General features: G+C 34.3%; 2 protein-coding genes across 3 annotated transcripts in view; one reads left to right on the top strand and one right to left on the bottom strand.

Annotated features, from left to right (window-relative positions):
• Positions 1-250: 250 nt before the first annotated feature.
• On the top strand, positions 251-4,252 carry LOC131146384 (cytokinin hydroxylase). Its single transcript, XM_058095969.1, has 4 exons — positions 251-756; positions 874-1,103; positions 1,622-2,221; positions 3,658-4,252. The coding sequence occupies exons 1-4, from the start codon at positions 387-389 to the stop codon at positions 4,087-4,089; spliced, it is 1,632 nt and encodes a 543-aa protein (XP_057951952.1). The 5' UTR covers positions 251-386; the 3' UTR covers positions 4,090-4,252.
• Positions 4,253-8,702: 4,450 nt separating this feature from the next.
• The window catches only part of LOC131146006 (tripeptidyl-peptidase 2), an 84,923-nt gene continuing 74,371 nt past the window's right edge, over positions 8,703-19,254 (bottom strand). For both annotated transcript variants that reach the window (XM_058095250.1, XM_058095253.1), the window contains exons 31-34: positions 17,051-17,149; positions 16,597-16,689; positions 15,811-16,020; positions 8,703-9,080 (exon numbers count right to left, since the gene is read on the bottom strand). In XM_058095250.1, coding sequence (XP_057951233.1) covers positions 8,922-9,080; positions 15,811-16,020; positions 16,597-16,689; positions 17,051-17,149 — 561 coding nt within the window. In that variant the 3' untranslated portion in view covers positions 8,703-8,921. The remainder of the gene's footprint in view (positions 9,081-15,810; positions 16,021-16,596; positions 16,690-17,050; positions 17,150-19,254) is intronic.

Raw genomic sequence — 19,254 nt, 5'->3', positions numbered from 1 at the left:
GGAGTCAACACGACGGAGGGAAAAGCTAGTTGCCCAGCAAGACAGAGATCGAAAAGCAGCATAACTAAGTAATTAAATATCCTTATAATTTTTTCGTTCAAAAAAAAAAAAAAAAGGAAAAAAAAAAAAAACATGTGTCGGTATGGTGACCCAGAAAGATCAACGTTAGAGACTTGACAAACGTTCAAACACTATTCTTGAATTAACATATACATATAGAGACTTTGTATATAGATAATTAATTAATAAGATTGTTCCCTAGTCAAAATCCGCATATTCTTGAAAACCCCACCTCCCCTCCTATAAATACACCATTCCCGTTTTCCAGTGATACGAACCCCCACACACAGAATCGATCAGCTCGACGGAAAGAGGGAGAGAGAGAGATGGGATTTGTCAACAGTACTGATAAGTTTTGGGATGGTACTGTGATGACGAGGTGCGTGGGGATGGGGGTATTGGGGTTGTTCGTGATTTTGTGGGGATTGATGTTCTGGTACTTCTGGATTGGGCCTACTCGGGCACACCGTAAGCTTCAGAGGAATGGGTTTGGAGGTCCTCCTCCATGTTTCCCCCTGGGAAATATTCCAGACATGATGAACACCAAGAAGAATAAGAAGAAGAAGAACAGTAATATTACTACTCCCTCTGCATCGACAGAATATTCTTCAATATTTGGATCTCCGACCACCATGATCTCGCACGATTTACACTCCACTGTGTTTCCTCATTTTGCCCGCTGGCAAAAATCCCACGGTAATTAATCAATTAATAAATCACTTAAACGTACCGTTCTCAATCGATTGTCTTAGTTAATTGAAATGTATTAATTAATTTGGGTAATAAGTTAACAAATTAATTTTGCACTTGCAGGGAAGGTGTTCACGTATTGGCAGGGAACAGAGCCATTTTTGTACGTGGCAGAGCCAGAGTTCATAAGGCAGATGTCAGAAGGAGTGTTGGGGAAGAACTGGGGAAAGCCCGCTCTGTTCAAACGCGATAGAAAGCCCATGTTCGGCAATGGCTTGAACATGGTTGAAGGCGATGACTGGGTTCGTCACAGGCATCTCATCTCCCCTGCCTTCTCTCCCCACTACTTAAAGGTGCCTAATTCTATTCTATTCAAACATACGCGCGCGCGCACACATACACACACTTCATTATTACTATTTATTAATTTTACTTTTTCTCTAATCTATTCTCGCTCTCTCCTGACAAAACAATTGCATGAATACACAAAATAAATAAAGGATGTAAATATACTTTACACCATCGAATTTATTGAAGTGTTTTTTTCAATCCCACATTGGATGCATACTGAAAAAAATATTCAAAACTTAGAAAAATGATTTGGTTCAAATTATACGAAGTCCCTTCCATGAAACAAACTTATGAGATCAGTGTGTAGGACTGAATTCTAAATATGGCCGGTGATCACTTATCATCACTTATTAACATTATCATATTTAATTTTAATGCTCTGGAATATGGGATGTTCAATTTAATCCGAGTTTTAACAAAAAATATATTATATGTCTTCCTTATAATTCTGACAACTTCCAAAACAGCTTGACCTTCTCTCTTTCTCTCTCTCTCATGCTTTTCTCAAATATATGTGTAGGGTATGGTAAGCTTAATGGTGGAGTCGACCATGAAGATGCTAGACCGGTGGTCTGGCCTCATCAGCTCGGGGCGGTCGGAAATAGACGTGGAGAAGGAAATCCTACGCACGGCGGCGGAGATCCTCGGAAAGACGAGCTTCGGCATAAACTACGAGAACGGCCGGGAAGTTTTCGAGAAGCTGAGAGAAATACAAGCCACCCTCTTCCAGCCCAACCGCTACCTGGGCGTCCCACTGAGCCAGTTCATCATGAACCTTAAACAAACCCTGGTAGCTAAGAGGCTGGGCGACGAGATCGACGGCCTTCTTCTTTCGATCATCTCCGCCCGGCGAAAGGCGTCGCCGTCACCAAAGGGCGGCCAGACGGACTTGCTGGGGCAGATGCTGGCGGCGGAGGGGAAGGCGTTGACGCCACGAGAACTGGTGGACGAGTGCAAGACTCTCTTCTACGGGGGTCACGAGACGTCGGCGATGACGGTCACGTGGACGTTGCTGCTTCTGGCCATGCATCCCCAGTGGCAATCCCAGCTCAGACAGGAGATCAGGGAGGTGGTCGGCGACGGAGAGATTGATCCCACCAAGCTTAATTGCCTCAAGAAGGTAATGATTAATTACGATGCTATACATAGTACAAGCATATATATAGATCATGGAGACATATACTATGCATGCATGCATGCGCGTTGTGTTGTTTGGGTTTTGCATGGTATTTGGATGGTTTTACTGTGAAATCTGGTGTCTTTGATGCCACAAGTAGAAATTACTTTCCAGAAGTAAAAGGTGAGGGCCAATTTTCAAAGAACAGCCTCTAAGATTATCAATATATTAGGACGTAGACTAAGGAGGGTGACTTAATTGGTAAACTTAAGATTTTTAATTGAGATATTTAAATGGTTAGGGTTTGAGGTCTTGCGAGATATTACTTTTCGTTTTAATGTATTTAAGTGGAGAAGATGCTTCCGCTGGATTAGTCGAATATCCAAAGAGTCCTAGACAACATTATTATTTTTTTTTAAAATATGTATTTAGACCGCTAGACCTAAATTTGTGGAGAAATTATTAAATATACGGGTGTATATATTAAAAAAAAAGAATTAATTTTATCATGAGTACAAAAAATAATTATAATTAGCTAATTTAATTAAAATATATACACGTGATGAAATCATATTGGTTTTGATATATACACATGACCTACTTAATATTTTCTCAATTAATTTGAGACCTAGACCAAATTAGACTTTGTATCTAATTATGTGGATGTCAAATGGAAATACTAGTTTTCCTAGGGTTTGTAATACCGAAAAACACACTCATGAATGGGTTCTATGTTAGTATAGGATCCACATTTGATCTTGTGTCCAGCTAGAATGTTTTTCGAAATACCAGGAATCTTACAACAACAACAACAGCAAAATCAAGTCTTAAGTCTCACTAGGTGGGGTCGATTATATAAATCTTTTTTCGCTAATTTATGCAATTATGGACCATTTCTTTTGACAAATTTAGGACTATTAAATCCTTATTCGCTATCTCATTTCAAGTTATTTTAAGTTTACCCCTATCATTTCTACTATCCCCCAACAGTAACTAACTTGCTCTTCCTCACTGGCGCATTATGTGGTTTACGTTGCAAGTACCCAAACTATCTGCATGAGTCGTACCTCCCTTATCTTATCTTCTATAGAAGCTACAATGTATCTTACGAATACTAATATTTTAACAACTACTATACTTAATATAATATTTTATAATTCGTACCTAAATTGTAAGTATTTGTCAGAGAACAAATTAAAACTTTAAATCACGCTGTCATAAAGTTGATCGACTTATTAATTTTGGTAAACCATATATAATTTTTATTTAGAAGAATTGATTCTGAACTATTAGTAACAAATTATTAATGATGACATAATCTTGATTATTAGCAACAAATATTTTTGGTCACTGATAGTTTAATTTTTTTTTATAATGACTTCTAATACCCATTATGAATAAAATAGTTTGTATTGATGGCAAAACCCTTAATTTTGCAGATGGGATGGGTGATGAATGAGACCTTACGCCTATACTCGTCGGCCCCCAACGCACAAAGGCAAGCAAGAGAAGACATTCGAGTTAACGACTCGACAATTCCCAATGGAACCAACATATGGATTGACCTCGTAGCCATGCACCACGACCCAACTCTCTGGGGTGATGCAGTGAACGAGTTTAGACCAGAGAGGTTCGAGGATGATTTGCACGGAGGATGCAAGCACAAGATGGGGTTTTTGCCCTTTGGGTTTGGAGGGAGAATGTGTGTCGGTAGGAATTTGAGCATAATGGAGTATAAGATTATGTTAAGTTCAATTCTCACTAGGTTTTCCTTCTCCCTCTCCCCAACCTACACTCACTCTCCTTCCTACTTGTTGTCTCTCAAACCTGCCTATGGACTGCCTTTGGTCCTTCAGCCTTTGGAGTCATAGACTCATAGTCGCCCAGCTAAATGTATCTTAATGTTGCGTCGTGTTTAGTGGGTACATTTCTGCATACATAAGTTTGCATCACCACTTTCCCCCAGCCCTTTTATTGTAATATAAAGATGCAGCAATAAATCGATATATATAGTAGAATTTTATTACTTTCGTCCCCCTCGTTGTTATCAACAAACTAGTTTTTTTTTTTCAAATAATTGTTTTTATTGCTTGTTAAGAAATACGCGCACATGAAAATGATAAACCTTTCAAGAGTTCGTATCCTCGCATTAATCTCTTGAAAAGGTGGATTTCACATGTGTAGACTTTACATTTGAGTGAATCCAATCCTTGTTTCTTCTCGTGAAATTGTCGGGATGTCATTCTTGGAAAGTCTAGCAAACTCTAATTTTGAAGTCTTAAAAAAAAAAAAAAACTGGATTTGAAGAATTTATTTTACTATGTCAAAAAATAAAGAATTACGAATTTATTCAGAATTTTACTCATACTAATGTTACACCATGTGTGGTCAATCACTTTTTTAAAAGGGTTATTTGTCCAAGAATTGTCAAATATTGAGATTTAGCATACTTTTTTTACACTTAAAGCAAGCGATTCGTTTTTGACAGGCTAGTAAGTCTACAATAGCTACAAAATAAATGTGAAACGGATCCTAGGAATATTTAAGTATGAAATTTAGGGATACTCTTTTCAAAATATTCAAATTAATGATGTCATCATCTATGCAGTCATTGAAAATGATGGTCCATGCATAATGATCTTTGAATTTTATCCTATATCAAGATGTTAAAATTAAAGTGTCATCACTCAAGTGGTAAATTCAAGGCTCCTCTAGTTAAATGATTAAAATTAGAGTTTTGGATGGCACGACTTTTCATTTGAAATAATATCTTGACATTCAAATAGAGAAAGATAGAGGGGCAGATTCATTATCCCATCACTAGATTACTCAAATGTTTAAAGGGCCTTGAAAATCATCATTTAAAAAAAAATTAAATTATTTTGAATATTTGTCTAGTATAAAACATAATTTAAATTTCTTAGGTGATAGTACTGTGCCTATGGAGGTCTTTCAATAAACTATTTTGACACCAGCATCTACAAAACTTAGTTTATATTTTATTCACAACATAATTTTTCTTGAAATAAAATAATTAAGTTTTAATGGAAGATTAATTTGATAGCTTAAAAAAAGAAAACGTTCTCATCACAAAATCGATGACAGTAATAATATTATAAAAAGACTTTAGTAATCAATAACATGATAGAATAGCTAAAAGAATCACTATTCTCAAAATTCAAGATGAGAATCTCTATTCTTATCTATTTTTATATTGAACGCAATAACGCAAATTTTTAAATGAACGTTTTCTTTTTTAAATTTATTACATCTTCATAAGTTTTTTTTAATTATTATATTTCCATTGTATTTCGTCATATTTCTAGGAATAGGGAGGGACAAGTAATAGCTAGAAATACTCCTACATGATCAGTAGCAAACCTACATAGACGTGAGTGGGGATAGGTGTCCTAACGATTTAAAATAAAATTATTATTATTTTTGAATAAATTAAAGAGATATCCCCATTTAAAGTACTCATTTGCCCCGATTTTTAAAGACAACGAGCATGAAAGACATAAACTTTTTGATAAACAATTTTAATTGAAACCATTATTAATACTGTTAGATGTGAATGTATATGCTTTTTAATTATTTGTGTAAGAAAATATTTTTTAAAAATTGTCTATTTTTTATTCATATATTTTTTACCTCAACTAAGAAAAATTTCTGAGTTTACCTAAGATTAGGATTTAAATTTTGTGTCAACCTGTTCCCATTGGCATAATTAATGGCATTCCATATTTTGAACATGACTGTTCAAAAATGTATACCCCCATTTAAATTAATTCAACACGTCCAAGAAAATGAAGAACTCCAACATGACCTTCCTACTAAACGAGCCTCGCGCCTGCATGACTATGACCATTACCAGTTAGCTCTCACCCACCTCTTCATTTTTATTTATTTTTTTCCTTTCGTTTTCTTTTTCTAATATATGTTAGAGATCTTTTAAATATTTCACTAATTTATGGAGCTAGTTAAATATTTTTGGTTGACTCAAGTGATGAGGACGACTTGTAACTTTGGTGATCCCAAGGTCACAGGTTCGATTTCCCTTTGAGAGTTTACCCGCGTGACACTTGGCTAATCTATCGGGATAATGGGTCCGCTCTTCTACCCTTCTCCACTTAAACACCAAGGTATTATCTCAAGTGGAAAGCCATAACCCTTCAAGACTCGAACCCTCATAATTTAACTAAGAGAACATTGAGTTTACCACTTGAGCCACCCTTGGAGGACTAATTAATGTTGAAATAAAAATTTAATATAATTTTATATTACATTTAATCTGAATTCAATATAGCTCTAAATCCAAAACCTTCCAAAAGTTAGAATATAAGTAATTTTTGTCCTCTTATATATGAAAGCAAAAGAAAAATCATTCTTATTGGGACTTCTTGACACAACAAACTAAGCATGTTAATAGTTGTACTTACTTTTTGCATTTGAAGAAAACAAAATAGAAGGCTAACTACATAAGGCACTAAAATGAGAGTCTACATAGTTGTAAAATTTTTTTTTTCAATTATTAAAGATTTACAAAAACGTTCCTTAGATTTTATTTCTTCAACAACTGTATAGTTAAATTTTAATTTTCATATAAATATAAAAAAAAATTTTAAAAAAAAAGATAGCATTTTAAATCTTTTTAAAAAAATTATTTTTCATAAGCCCCTAAATTTTATGTTGACTGGTGAGAAATTGAGAATGCCTTCATTAGATGGTCAAAGTCAAACAATAGAATAGCCCAGTGGGGTCAATGGTCAAAGGGATTACCATGTAAATATGTAATGGCAGACGACAGAACGACACCGACCCATGCATGAAACGACTCCCCAGCGGAAAGACACTTGGAAGAACTCTAGAGGCTATGGCATTTTTTCTGACGCGTTGACTCGCTCGCATAACGCATTAAACATCAGCATCACAGACAAAACACGGACATTGCATTGCTTCACGCAATGGACTGATAATTTCCAGTTTTCAGTGGGGACTGGTGGAGGAGATGGTGGCTGTCCTTCGACGGCGGCAGCTGATCACCGGCCGGCCGGCCAAGCCCTTTCTCTGACTTAGTCCATAGCATATTTTGTTTTTTTTCGAGTGTTGATTGGTATGCCAATTCTACTTTAGTTTTCTCTCCTTCAGTTTGGACTCAGCAATTGTCAAAGTCAAGGACTCGTTTGAGGAATGTATGACATTTTTACTATTTTTTATTTTTATTATTGCATAATTTAAAAATAGATTATAAAAATATATTTATTTATGTTATATTTTTTTTATTACCAATTTTGAACTATTTGAAAAAAAAATTGAAAACTATATTTATATGATTTTTAGTTGTTTTGATAAAAAAATTAATATTCATAAATAAATTTTTTATTAAATAATTTATCTTATGCATATTTTTTATTCAAATTAAAATAAATTTATCATATGAATTTAAATTTAATTAATATAAAAATATACATAAATTTCAAAAAAATTAAATGTAATACAAATGAATTACATAGTATTTATACTATTTTTCAATGTCATGCATGATAAAATTGTTATTGTAAAGGAAATTTAAAAAATACAATAACTAAATAAAATATTTATAGTAAGTTTTATTTTTAATTTGTATCATTTTTTGTTTTTATTATTTTAGTCATTTTTTGTTGACTCAAAGATGAAAATGGGCATTTTTAATCGAGTTTTTAATTTGTTTTACCTGTACAAATACTAACCAAATAGATTGTGTTGGTTTATGGTTTTTAGTTTCTATTTTTTATTTTTTATTTTTGACTTTTGTTTTCATAATTTTTGACAATGATACCAAATGACCCCTTAATTTTGAAAAGTATTTTTTATTTTTATAAATTTGTATAAAAATAAAAAACATAATAAGCAATTTCGCCACTATTTGTGAAAATAATTTTATTTTTCACTTTTAATTTTTCATATAATTATAAAAATGTCACCCTATTTTCTAATTTTTCAAATTCAAATAAAATAAGTTGGAAAACATCTTTTCATAATATTTCTAAATTTCTAACTCTTAATTTTCTTATAAGAACATGTAATTCAAATGTAGACTTTAATTTCCATGAATGATGTATATAATTCTTCCTAAATTCACATATATCTAAATTTAAGTTCTAAAATTCATAATTATAAGCATTATTTTGTATAAATTTTTTTAAAAAAATTAGAAAAATATATTTTTTTATTATTTTGAAATTTAAAAATAAAGAATTATTTTGCACGTATCACAAACTCTTTATTTTCTATATTTTAAACATAAATCTTAATAACTTTAGAAACTTCAGATGAGTAACCCCCTCTTACATGCTTGTGCTTCCTTTATCCTTTAATTGCATCTATGACAAATCGAACAAGGTTATCGAGAGAATGAATTGATTAGCATTTGGTTTTTCGCACTATAAATTGGAGAGGTAAGCAGTATGGGTTCAACATTGAAGTGGCATCTAAGGGGATCTTGTTGCTCATCGATAAACAATTAACTGTGGATAATATAACTTCAGTTATTCTATTTTGCACTGTTCACAATTATTACTTGCACAACAGTTTGATGTTCAAATCCCACAAACAGATGAATTCGATAATGGTGGCGAAGTAACATGAAGAGTGAAATTTTATTTGAGAGGGCAATTATCAGAAGAGCAATATGGTACAACAGACCTTGCAATGCAGAGAGGCTTCAGAAAAGAGGCAAGCTCACTGGAAAGCGCACGTGCATCCATCGTCTTTCATATGACGCAAGATGGCACCATTGAATTTCATCAAGCAAAGACAACTTTAGTTCATACAGCTTCTTCTTTGGAGGCTCCCTATCATCCTGAATTATATCATTTAATACCTGAAACAGTATGCAACTCAACCTCAATGTCTACTAGAGAAGTCGGGATTTTTTGTGTGAATAACTACTTTACAACAAATGCTTCTTCCAACATTAAGGATATCTTCCACAAGAAATTAGGCAGAGCATGGCCTCAATAAAACAAACACTATCACAATGAACTGAACTGGAGGATGGAGCGTAATGCTGTTCCAGTGTCAAACTTTCAACATGTGAGGGAGAACCTTTTTATTTCTAGGAATAAAAGAAGCAACTAGAAATTTACGGCCAAGCCGTCGTGATATAACAATCCCAGACATTTCAGTAGTGGATGGACTATGAGCTTTGCAACTAACAATACAATTTAGTTACTACCAAGCAACTCGACTTAAAGCAGATCTAGTTCCCTTGTCCAAAACTACATGGGCTTGTAAATCTAGCCCAGGACGTTTTTTATTCAGAGTAACACAAAGGATTGAGACAATGTAATTGGTTTCAAAAGCAATAAAATAACATGGGGAAGTAAAACATAATGGGGCACAAATAGGGGTGCACAAAATTTACTAGAAAACCGAAAACCAGACCGAAACCAAACCATTTGACATTTCGGTTCAGTGTTTTGATTTTGGATTTAAATTTTATGAAAACCGATTTTTGGTTTCGGTTACACAGACCCAAACTGCAAAAATCGAAAAACCAATTAATATGGAAACACATATTTTAAATATACATGCACATATAAGCATTATGTTAGTTTAATTAAATAATGTATTGAGCCAACTTCAGATTCTTGGTTGAAGGAGGGCTTTTAAGCAGAAACAGAACCCCCGGCCCCAAGTTCCTTCTTTTCAATGCGGCAAGAGATTGAGAGTGAAAAGCTGCCAAGGCGCTGAGTGTAGCTGTCAGGAACTAATTGTCCACGAAGAAGGGAAGACCTTTTCCCCTCCTACAAATATGAATCCCACCCCTCACTCTAAGCATTCTTGCATGTACTAACATCTTGCCTCAAAGGTCCCTGTCGAATTTATTGGATGGGCTATGAAAGGCCACACAGCCCATTGCCCAAGGCTGTTGACAACAGCAGGGCACCAAAGCTCATACATTTTGGGGTTTATAAATTTTTTAAGGCCCTCAGCACCTTGCCTGGGCTTAGTGTTTTTAAAATTATGTATTAGTCACTGATTAAAACCAAACTGAACAGGAACTTTTTGATTTATGGCTGGATCGAACCATCATTTTATGGTTTGGTTTCAGTTTGAGAATTTAAAAACCATTTAGATAGTTTTTGGTTATCGGTTTTGCCAAAATCAAACCAAATATGACCAATTATACCCCTAGGCACAAATTTTACATGGTTCAGCTCTAAAACTAATATCCACAGGCACCACAATAGGTACTAATCCACTGTGATCAAGAAGAATAGAAAGATGACCAAATTATGTAAAACTCATGTTTTAAGGACCCAATGACACCCATAACTCAGAAAAAGAACTCTCAATAAATGATTTCCTTAAACACTGCCAAAAAGTTCCCAAAAGCTCCCAAGACACCATCTAACTATCACAAAATGAACAACTATAATAAGAAATTCAACACAGCTTTTCTCAATAATCAATTGCCCATATCATGGGAAATAAATTTTTCGAAACAAACAGAAAGCAAACAATTCTATAACATCAGCAAAAAAAAAATTATATAAAACAAGGCATCAAGGGGATATCACCCAGGTACAAAGAAACAATAAGAAAGAAACACCCCTTAATGAAAAGTATCAAGAAAACCAAGGATTACAAAGGAGTCCTTTTCAACTAGCTAGAATGCCAGCAAGAGACCATAGCAATCCAATGGTCCATGACAACCTGAATAGGAGAGAGAATTCCTTGAAAGGTTCTTCCATTCCTTTCCCTCCACGCAGCCCAGAAAATAGCAAGGGGATGAAGGAGAGAGATCTTTTCCCTTCCTCATTAGAGATGAACCCTTTCTAAGCCCACAGTTCACCTCCCACTGTAGCTGTAGTGACCCATTTCTGATTTACAATGGAAAGGCAACCTTTAAAGGGGGCTACCATTTTCCAAATCAGCTTCCAAACTTAGTGCTGCTTCCAGCTAGGGAACTGAGGTGTTTATAGAAAGACCTAATAGTGAAGCTCCCATCTTTCCTCCCATTTGGGCTAATTGGAACCAGCCTGACAATGAGAGTTATAGACTCCTGAAAAAAATTGTAAGAATATCAAGTTCCCAATCAAAAGCATTTCTATACAAAGGAATATCCCAAACAATCCCTTGATTGGTAAACGCTGAGTGTTGGCTAATAAGGGCATCTTTGTTGCTTGCAAGTCCAAAAATGGAAGGGAAAGAGGAGCTGAGTTGTGAATTACCACACCAAATATCATGCCAGAAGAAAACATCAGCTTTGCTCCCCATTTAACAAGATGATATTTGAAAACCACACCCGTTTGCCCCCAAATAAATCTCCTTTGATACCCTCTAATCTCTCAGCCACTGCACTAGGGATAGGGAAAAGGGACAAAGGAAACCGGCAGATTGAACAGGGTACTTTTCATGAGAGTGAGTCTGCCACCTCTTGACAAAAAGTTCCCTTTCCAATCAGCAAGTTTCTTTTCGAACCTGTCAACAATGGAATCCCAAATGCCTTCGTCCTTAAACTTTGTTCCCAAAGGGAGGCCGAGATAGGTGACTAGAAAGGCACCAAGTCTACACTTTGGCCACGATCACCAGTCCCCAAAGGAATGATTTCACTTTTGCGCAGATTCAATTTTAAGTCTGAAATGCTTCGAAACCGAGGAAGATGCACCTAAGATTAAGAATTTGCTCCGGCTTATTCTCACAAATATGATAGTGCCATCTGCAAAAAAGAGGTGATGGTTTCCATAGAAACATTGTTCATTACAAAAGGCTGCCTTCATTTGCACTCGTTATCATAAGACTCAGCACTTCCTTGACCATGATAAATAGAAGGGGGAAAAGGAGGTCACCTTGCCTTAGACTGCAAGACGGTCTGAAGAAATCAATAGGGCAGCCATTAACCAGAACCGGAAAAGATGGTGTTGATATACACTAACGGATCCATTTACACCAAAATTCCCCAAAACCCATTCTTATGAAAACATATGGCAGAAAACTCCACTTAACATAGTCAAAGCCTTCTCCATATCCAGTTTGCACACTGCTCCTCTTTTCCCATCCTTATTGGAGGCATCAACAACTCTATTGGCTATCGGAGCAGCATCCATGATTTTCCTACTTGCAATGAAGGCGTGGTGCTTAGTGACAACTTCTGAGATTGCATGTTTGAGCCTAGTTGCCAGGACTTTGGATAGGATTTTGTATAAGCTTCCAATCAAGCTAATCGGGTGAAAACTTCTTATATTGCAAGCCCCCGGCTTCTTAGGAATCAAGGTGATAATAGAGTTGATATTAGACACAAAATTGTTGGCTCTATGGAAGTCTTCGAAAACCCCAATGATGCTTGCTTGAGAAAATCCCAATACCTTTGGAAGGAAGGCATATTAAAGCCATTCGGACTGGGCACTTTATCCCCATTGCAACTCTTTTAAGGGCTTGAATAATTTCCTCTTCCTCAAAAGACCTCTCAAGCCACCGGGCTATGGAGAAGCTTCTGTTTCTAAACAGAATATTATCAACTGTTGGTCTCCAAGACTCCAGTTCCACGTACAAGGTTTTAGAGAAGTTGCAAATGCGACTCTTGATCTCCCCTTCATCCACCAACATCTCTTCCTCCACTTTGACTCATGTTATCATATTAAATCTACAGTGCACAGAAGCTGCATGATGGAAGAAACTGGTATTTTTATTCCCCTCCTTGAACCAAAGAACCTAGATTTTTGTCTCCAAGCCACTTCTTCTGATGAGATGATAAGGGCAAGATCCCTTTTGAGAGCTAAGGGCCTATTTGGTATCTTTGTTGTTTTCCATTTTCTGTTTTTGTTTCTCCACAATGAAAAAATAGATTATAAAAACACGTTTGTTTATATCAAATTGTCTGTTTTCTATTTCTATTGCCGGTTTTCAGCTACTGAAAACCAAATTTTATGGTTTTTAGTTGTTTTTGTATCCTATTGTCGGAAATCTTAATATCCAGAAAATAGTTTTTTTAATTAATTATTCATTTTATACACTTTTAAATTAAAATCAAAATTAAATGGTCATATGAATTTAAATATAATTAAAAATATATATACATAAATTTCAAAAAATAATAATAAAGCCAATTACAAAATACTTTCACTTCTTTTCAATTGTCATGTATAATAAAATTTTTATAAAGTAAAACAATAAAGTAAAATAATTATAATAAATTTTATTTTTCTTATAGTAATTTTTTAATGCGCATTGTTTGTAATTTTATTATTTTAATCATATTTTTATAATATTATTTGATTTAAAGATGAAAATGAGCATTTTTTTAATTAAGTTTTTAATTTTTATTAGTTTTATAAAAGTTAACCAAACAGGTTGTTTTTTAGTTTTTCTTTATGGGATTTGGTTTACATTTCTCTAATTTTTGACAGTGATACCAAACAGCCCCTAATCTTTTAGTCCTGTTTTCGGCATTAAGACCCTCGCTGATTTCATTATCATACAGCTCCTTAATGTTGTCAAGAACCTCCTTTTCTTTCATAGCAATGTTGCCAAAAATATTTTTGTTCCACCATTTCAATTTTCTTTTTTAGCAATTTCAGCTTTGAGGCAGCCACAGAACTGGCCTTCCATTCAACTTGCATGCTCAAGCCACCTTTCTTGACTTGTTCATCAAACTCTTCATGTTTAAACCACATGTTCTCAAATCAAAAAGGGCCTTCTATTGTGTCAAGAATTTGTCAACTACGTACAAAAAAGATCATTTGGTTCTAGCAAACTAAGCCACCATAGCAGTTACAATGGTTTCAGAGCTTATATTGTTGGAGCAAAAAATGTTGTGTGCAGCTATGTGCTAGACTCAGCATTGGGAGCCAAATCTACGATCCGCACAAAAAACCTCTTAAATTCAACATCATAAGTTGTGGTAATCACATATTTGACCGGGAGAGATTCTAATACTCGATCCCCAAACACACATCCCCATCAACTGTCGATGTAATATTTATAGATTATGCACCTGAGCAAGCTTACTATCCAACGACCTGGATTAATCATTTTGGGCTAGTTGGCCAGTTAAAAACTACTTGGGCTAGTGGGCTTGGCCTAGGACAGTCTCCCAACACTTGCAAATAAGTCCTAGTATTTACTAGTACATGTATGAAGTAGTTTTTGTTGTGTTATAAAACAATACAATAATATGTTTTACAGTACAGTATACATTTATCATTGTTTTGCTAAAAAATAGAAGTATATATTTATCACACAATATTATGATATTTAATTATTTATACTGATAAATTGTTATAATACTAAAAATATAAAGAAATATGGTATTATGTTTTAATAACACAATAACTATTTAATACTGTACATTAATGAAATATAAGTACTATTGCATTAAATTATGAAAACATTGTTGATTACAATATCATATAATATTATGGTACTATAATAATATTATAACATAATAACATAATGCTATAATATTAAAAAATATTTTAATATATTATTGTATTATATTTTAGACTACTATAATAATATATTATGACAATTATACATAATATTTTATAATATGTTATACTGTACATTAATGTAATATAAGTACTATTGCATTAAATTATAATATTATGGTACTATAATCATATTATAACATAATAACATAATGCTATAATATTAAAAAATAATTTTAATATATTATTGTATTAGATTTTAGACTACTATAATAATATATTATGACAATTATACATAATATTTTATAATATGTTATATAATAATATATTATTATATAAAAAATATACTATTATTATTGTTGTTGCTACTGCTGCTGCTGCCACAACTACTACTATTATTATTATTAAGAGAGTAATGATGTCCAAATCCATACTCATTGTTCTAGCCAAACACCACTTTTAACTTAAGCATTGCTAGGTAACAAATTGATGTGGGACAGGGACAATGATCTGCAGCCATAAAAGAATGTAAGGGAGATAGAGGAGAAGAAAAGGGAAGAAGGAACAGGGAAGAGACGAGAGGAGAAACAAGGAAGAATCACATGTTCACGTTCACCTTCAAATTCAAATTCAACAACCAACTTCTACTTGGCTTTCATACACTATTTATAAGAAAGCCTCTAACATGTGAAATTACACATATATCCCTAAAATACACAAATATTATAAACAACCCCCCCCCCCCCCCAAAAAAAACATATAATCTTATACTAATTAAATAAAACAAACATGATAAACTAATTAATTAATCAACCCTTGTCCAATTCTTCTCCATCAATCTTCAACAAGGGTCAACCCATGGTTTGGCTTCTTGTCCTACATCTCAAATACTTATTCAATTTAGCACTTTTTTTATTCCATACAACATAAAACCCCCAAATCCCTTGTCATGAGGTAATTCATGTTCTGGCAACCTATAAAGCAACTCTAAAATGTTTAATGTGGAAACCAAATAAGTTTAAATCTAACAATTATCAATTTAGTCTCCACTCAGGAATCAGGATAAAAAAACACCAAGAGCACAAAGAAACGAGAAATGTATCAACTTTAAGCAATATTTCAGCAACAAATAACAAACGATGGACCAACATTAATAGACAAAAGTGGTAAACAATCTACCTTTAGTGCTGTTCCAAGCCTTCCAACTCGTCTTTCACGGATGACAAAGAGAGTACCATAACTGGGGGACTTCACTTCAACCCATTTATTTAATTCTTTGAAGTTCTCTTCAAATGCATCTGGGCGCTGGACATCAGAGTCTGATGCAGACAGATCAACAGTGGATCCAAATTCTTTTGCACCTTCGGTTGCACCAACAGCTGCAGCCTTCTGCAACATAGAAGAAGGATATAATTAGCTTCTCACTCCATCCCAATACAGCAAAAACACACATGATTGCAGACAATGGGAAACAAAGGGGCATACTAAATCACAGGATACGGAGGTAGTTTATAATAAATTCACCTCTCGTTCTCTCATTCAGCTCAAAGTTGGCAACATGGATAACTATCCCACTAAAGATACAATATGGAGTTGTGCGGAAATAAGGACATGCTGAATCTGCTCTCACTCTGACATACAAAACTCAAAGGGCCAGTGCCCTGCCTTGGGATTATATTATGACAAAAACAGCTACAAAATACACCCAGTTGCATTGCAAGCTCAAAAGCTTTCTTATTCAGAAAAGAACTTCCCAAACTAAACAAATTGCACTAATCCCAGCAATATAGTTGAATTAAGTTGCACTCATGAGGATGGTATGTAACAAGCAATTGTTATAAATCCTACAAACTCATGGACACTTCAATGGAAAATCAAGAACTAAAAAGGGCATGAGAGGGAAACTCATGAAACAAAATCAATAAGATATAAACATAACATTGCACAAAGTAAAGCAGTTCCCACCTTCAAAGATTCAATCTCTGCTAGAGCCAGCCCTTTTTGATACAGTGCTTCCGCTAACTGATCACGGGTTGTCTCCATCTTCTTCTTGATTTTCTGTGACAAATCAGCAAATGATGAATGGTAAGAAATAAGCACAGAAACATGTGAACATTTCATATGCAGCAAAAGGAAAATCATCTCTAAAGACCGTGAATGGAGGAATTCCTGCCAAAGCTTTAGTCCATGCCACTTAACAAGCTTTTTAGTTATAAATCATGAAAATTCAAAACTCACAAATTCAGAGAATAAAGGAGTCACAACTTCCATTATTTGGAAAAATAAAACACTAAGGCCTCAACTGCTGAATGTCAATGGACTTTTGCAGGGGTCCAGATCCTTGTTAAGAGGGAGCAAAAGCTAAAAAGTTCTTTGAAAAATAAAAATTAAAAAAAAAAAAAGCAACAGATATGCACACCTCTGCCTCCTCATCATCTGGGTCACTTTTGGAAGAAAAGTATTTCGCTAATTCATCTCTGTTGATACTGCCAACTACCTCATCTGCGGCATCTATAACCTGCAATGTGTCACTACTTAATTGAAATCTAAAATATAAAAGATAAACAAATTAAAAGTTTGAAACAATTTTTTTTTTAAAAAAGCATTTGAAAACCTTCTTAAAAAATCTCTCATTCCACAAAATGATTTTGGTACTCCCTCCTTTTATGTTAAATCAAGCAAAGATCTCTTACAAGGGGCTTTTTATTATCTAAATGAAACTATCAATGTATAACAATTTTCCATTGCATCAAATATTAACAGAAATGTAAGGCACCCTCATCTTTGATAATGGAAATAATTAACAGGTAAAAGTGGCAGTTACTGTGCAGTCAAGCGCATAGACAGCATATTTTTCTTCAACAATATAACTGCAATCAATATGAAATTATGCCATATAATTTGAGAAAGAAAAATGCATAAATTTCATCTGAAAGGGAAAAAGAATGAAAATCAGGTCACTACATCATTGAACAAATGAAACTTTAATGGTTTTTCTCCAGCTTAAATATGACAGGAATCACTTGAAACTGTGAGAAGATGCCATTATGAGATTTGTTTGCCCTTGATTGCTCATACAAGATGTAGAGCAGATTGCATTCTTCAAACTGCAAAACTTTCATATCTAAGCCAAGAACATTGCCTGTGAATGTAATTCAAGATGAATAAAGGTTCTATAAATCAAATCCATGCCACTGCACTCCATTTCCTTTAGTATAATCTGCCTTTAATTGTTCATTTTCAAAGATGGCTATGCGATCCAATTGTCAATGCAATCCTTTCTTTTCCTCATTCATATTTGTTTGTTGAAAATTTGAAACAAAGAAGATTGTGTAGGACCACACTACTTCAAGCAACAAGAGTGGACCTGAGAATAAACTAGCTTAGGCCAACAGAAAATTTCTCCAATAACTACTTGTCTCCAACAAGCTACTGAAATGAGTCCGCCAACCAATTTATGACCCAATGATGCAAGTCCACGTGGTTCATTAGAGAAATGTAAGGACCCTCCCCAACAGATCAAAGGAAAGTTTCGCCACTATTTTTAACTCATTGAAACCAAGTATTGCAGTTGAAGTGATTTTTTTTTTTTTTTTCTGATTAAGTTAGCTCAAGCATATGGAAGAGATAAATGCTCATTCTAATTGAACCAATTGAAATGAGTCCACAGACATACTTATGACCCAATGATGCAAGTCCACATGGTTCATTAGACAAATGCAAGGACCACTCCCCAAGAGATCAAAGGAAAGTAGCCCCACTATTTTATAACTCATTGAAACCAAGTATTGCAGTTGAAGTGTGTTTTTTTTTTGGAACTAAGTTAGCTCAAACTTATGGAAGAGATAAATGCTCATTATAATTGAACCAACTGAGATTACCAAGGGCTCTCTGTTCTATGTTTGCACCTGCGTGCAGATGTGCTCTGCCAGGCAAGGATCAAACTGTCACTCCATTTCTTTAGCATCCTAACCCAAGTTAGAATTACTATTGCTAGGCCCATTTGGAACCGATCTGCAACCAGCTTAAGATTAGTGTCCAAAAGGTCAACCAGGGTTAGTCTCAGATGCATATAACCATTTCCAGTCCCTTTCTGTGGCCACTAAGATAAACTTTAACATAGTGGTAATTCACAAGCTAATGGAGGGATTTTACAGGTTGAAGGGAAGTCCTCATTTTAAGTACATGGGCTAAAAAAGGCTGGCCCTCATCCAGTAGCCAGCAAAGGCTACAACATTTTGCATGTGTAAACTACCAAAAACAACAACAACAACAAACCAAGCCTTAAGTCCCACTAGGTGTGGTCAGCTACATGAATCCTTTTCCACCAATTTATGTGATCATGGCCAATTTCATTCGACAAATTCAGGCTACTAAATCCTTAATATCTAGTCCAAAGAGCACAAGACATTAAGGGTCTATTTGGATTAAGGATTTTATTTGGAGAAAGAAAAAATAATAATAAGGAAACTCATTTTCCATTATATTTTCTCTCTATATCAAATACTATTAAAAATGACAATTTATTATAATATGATTAAAAATTACAAATAATCAAATGTTGCTGATGTGTAAAATCAATTTTTTTGCTGATTGATTTGGTATGCATATTTTATTTTCTTC

This window comes from Malania oleifera, chromosome 13 (assembly GCF_029873635.1).
Source record: "Malania oleifera isolate guangnan ecotype guangnan chromosome 13, ASM2987363v1, whole genome shotgun sequence".
Lineage (NCBI taxonomy): Eukaryota > Viridiplantae > Streptophyta > Magnoliopsida > Santalales > Ximeniaceae > Malania > Malania oleifera.
The sequence above is the reverse complement of the archived record's forward strand: the minus strand, read 5'-3'. Positions and strand labels throughout refer to the sequence as shown.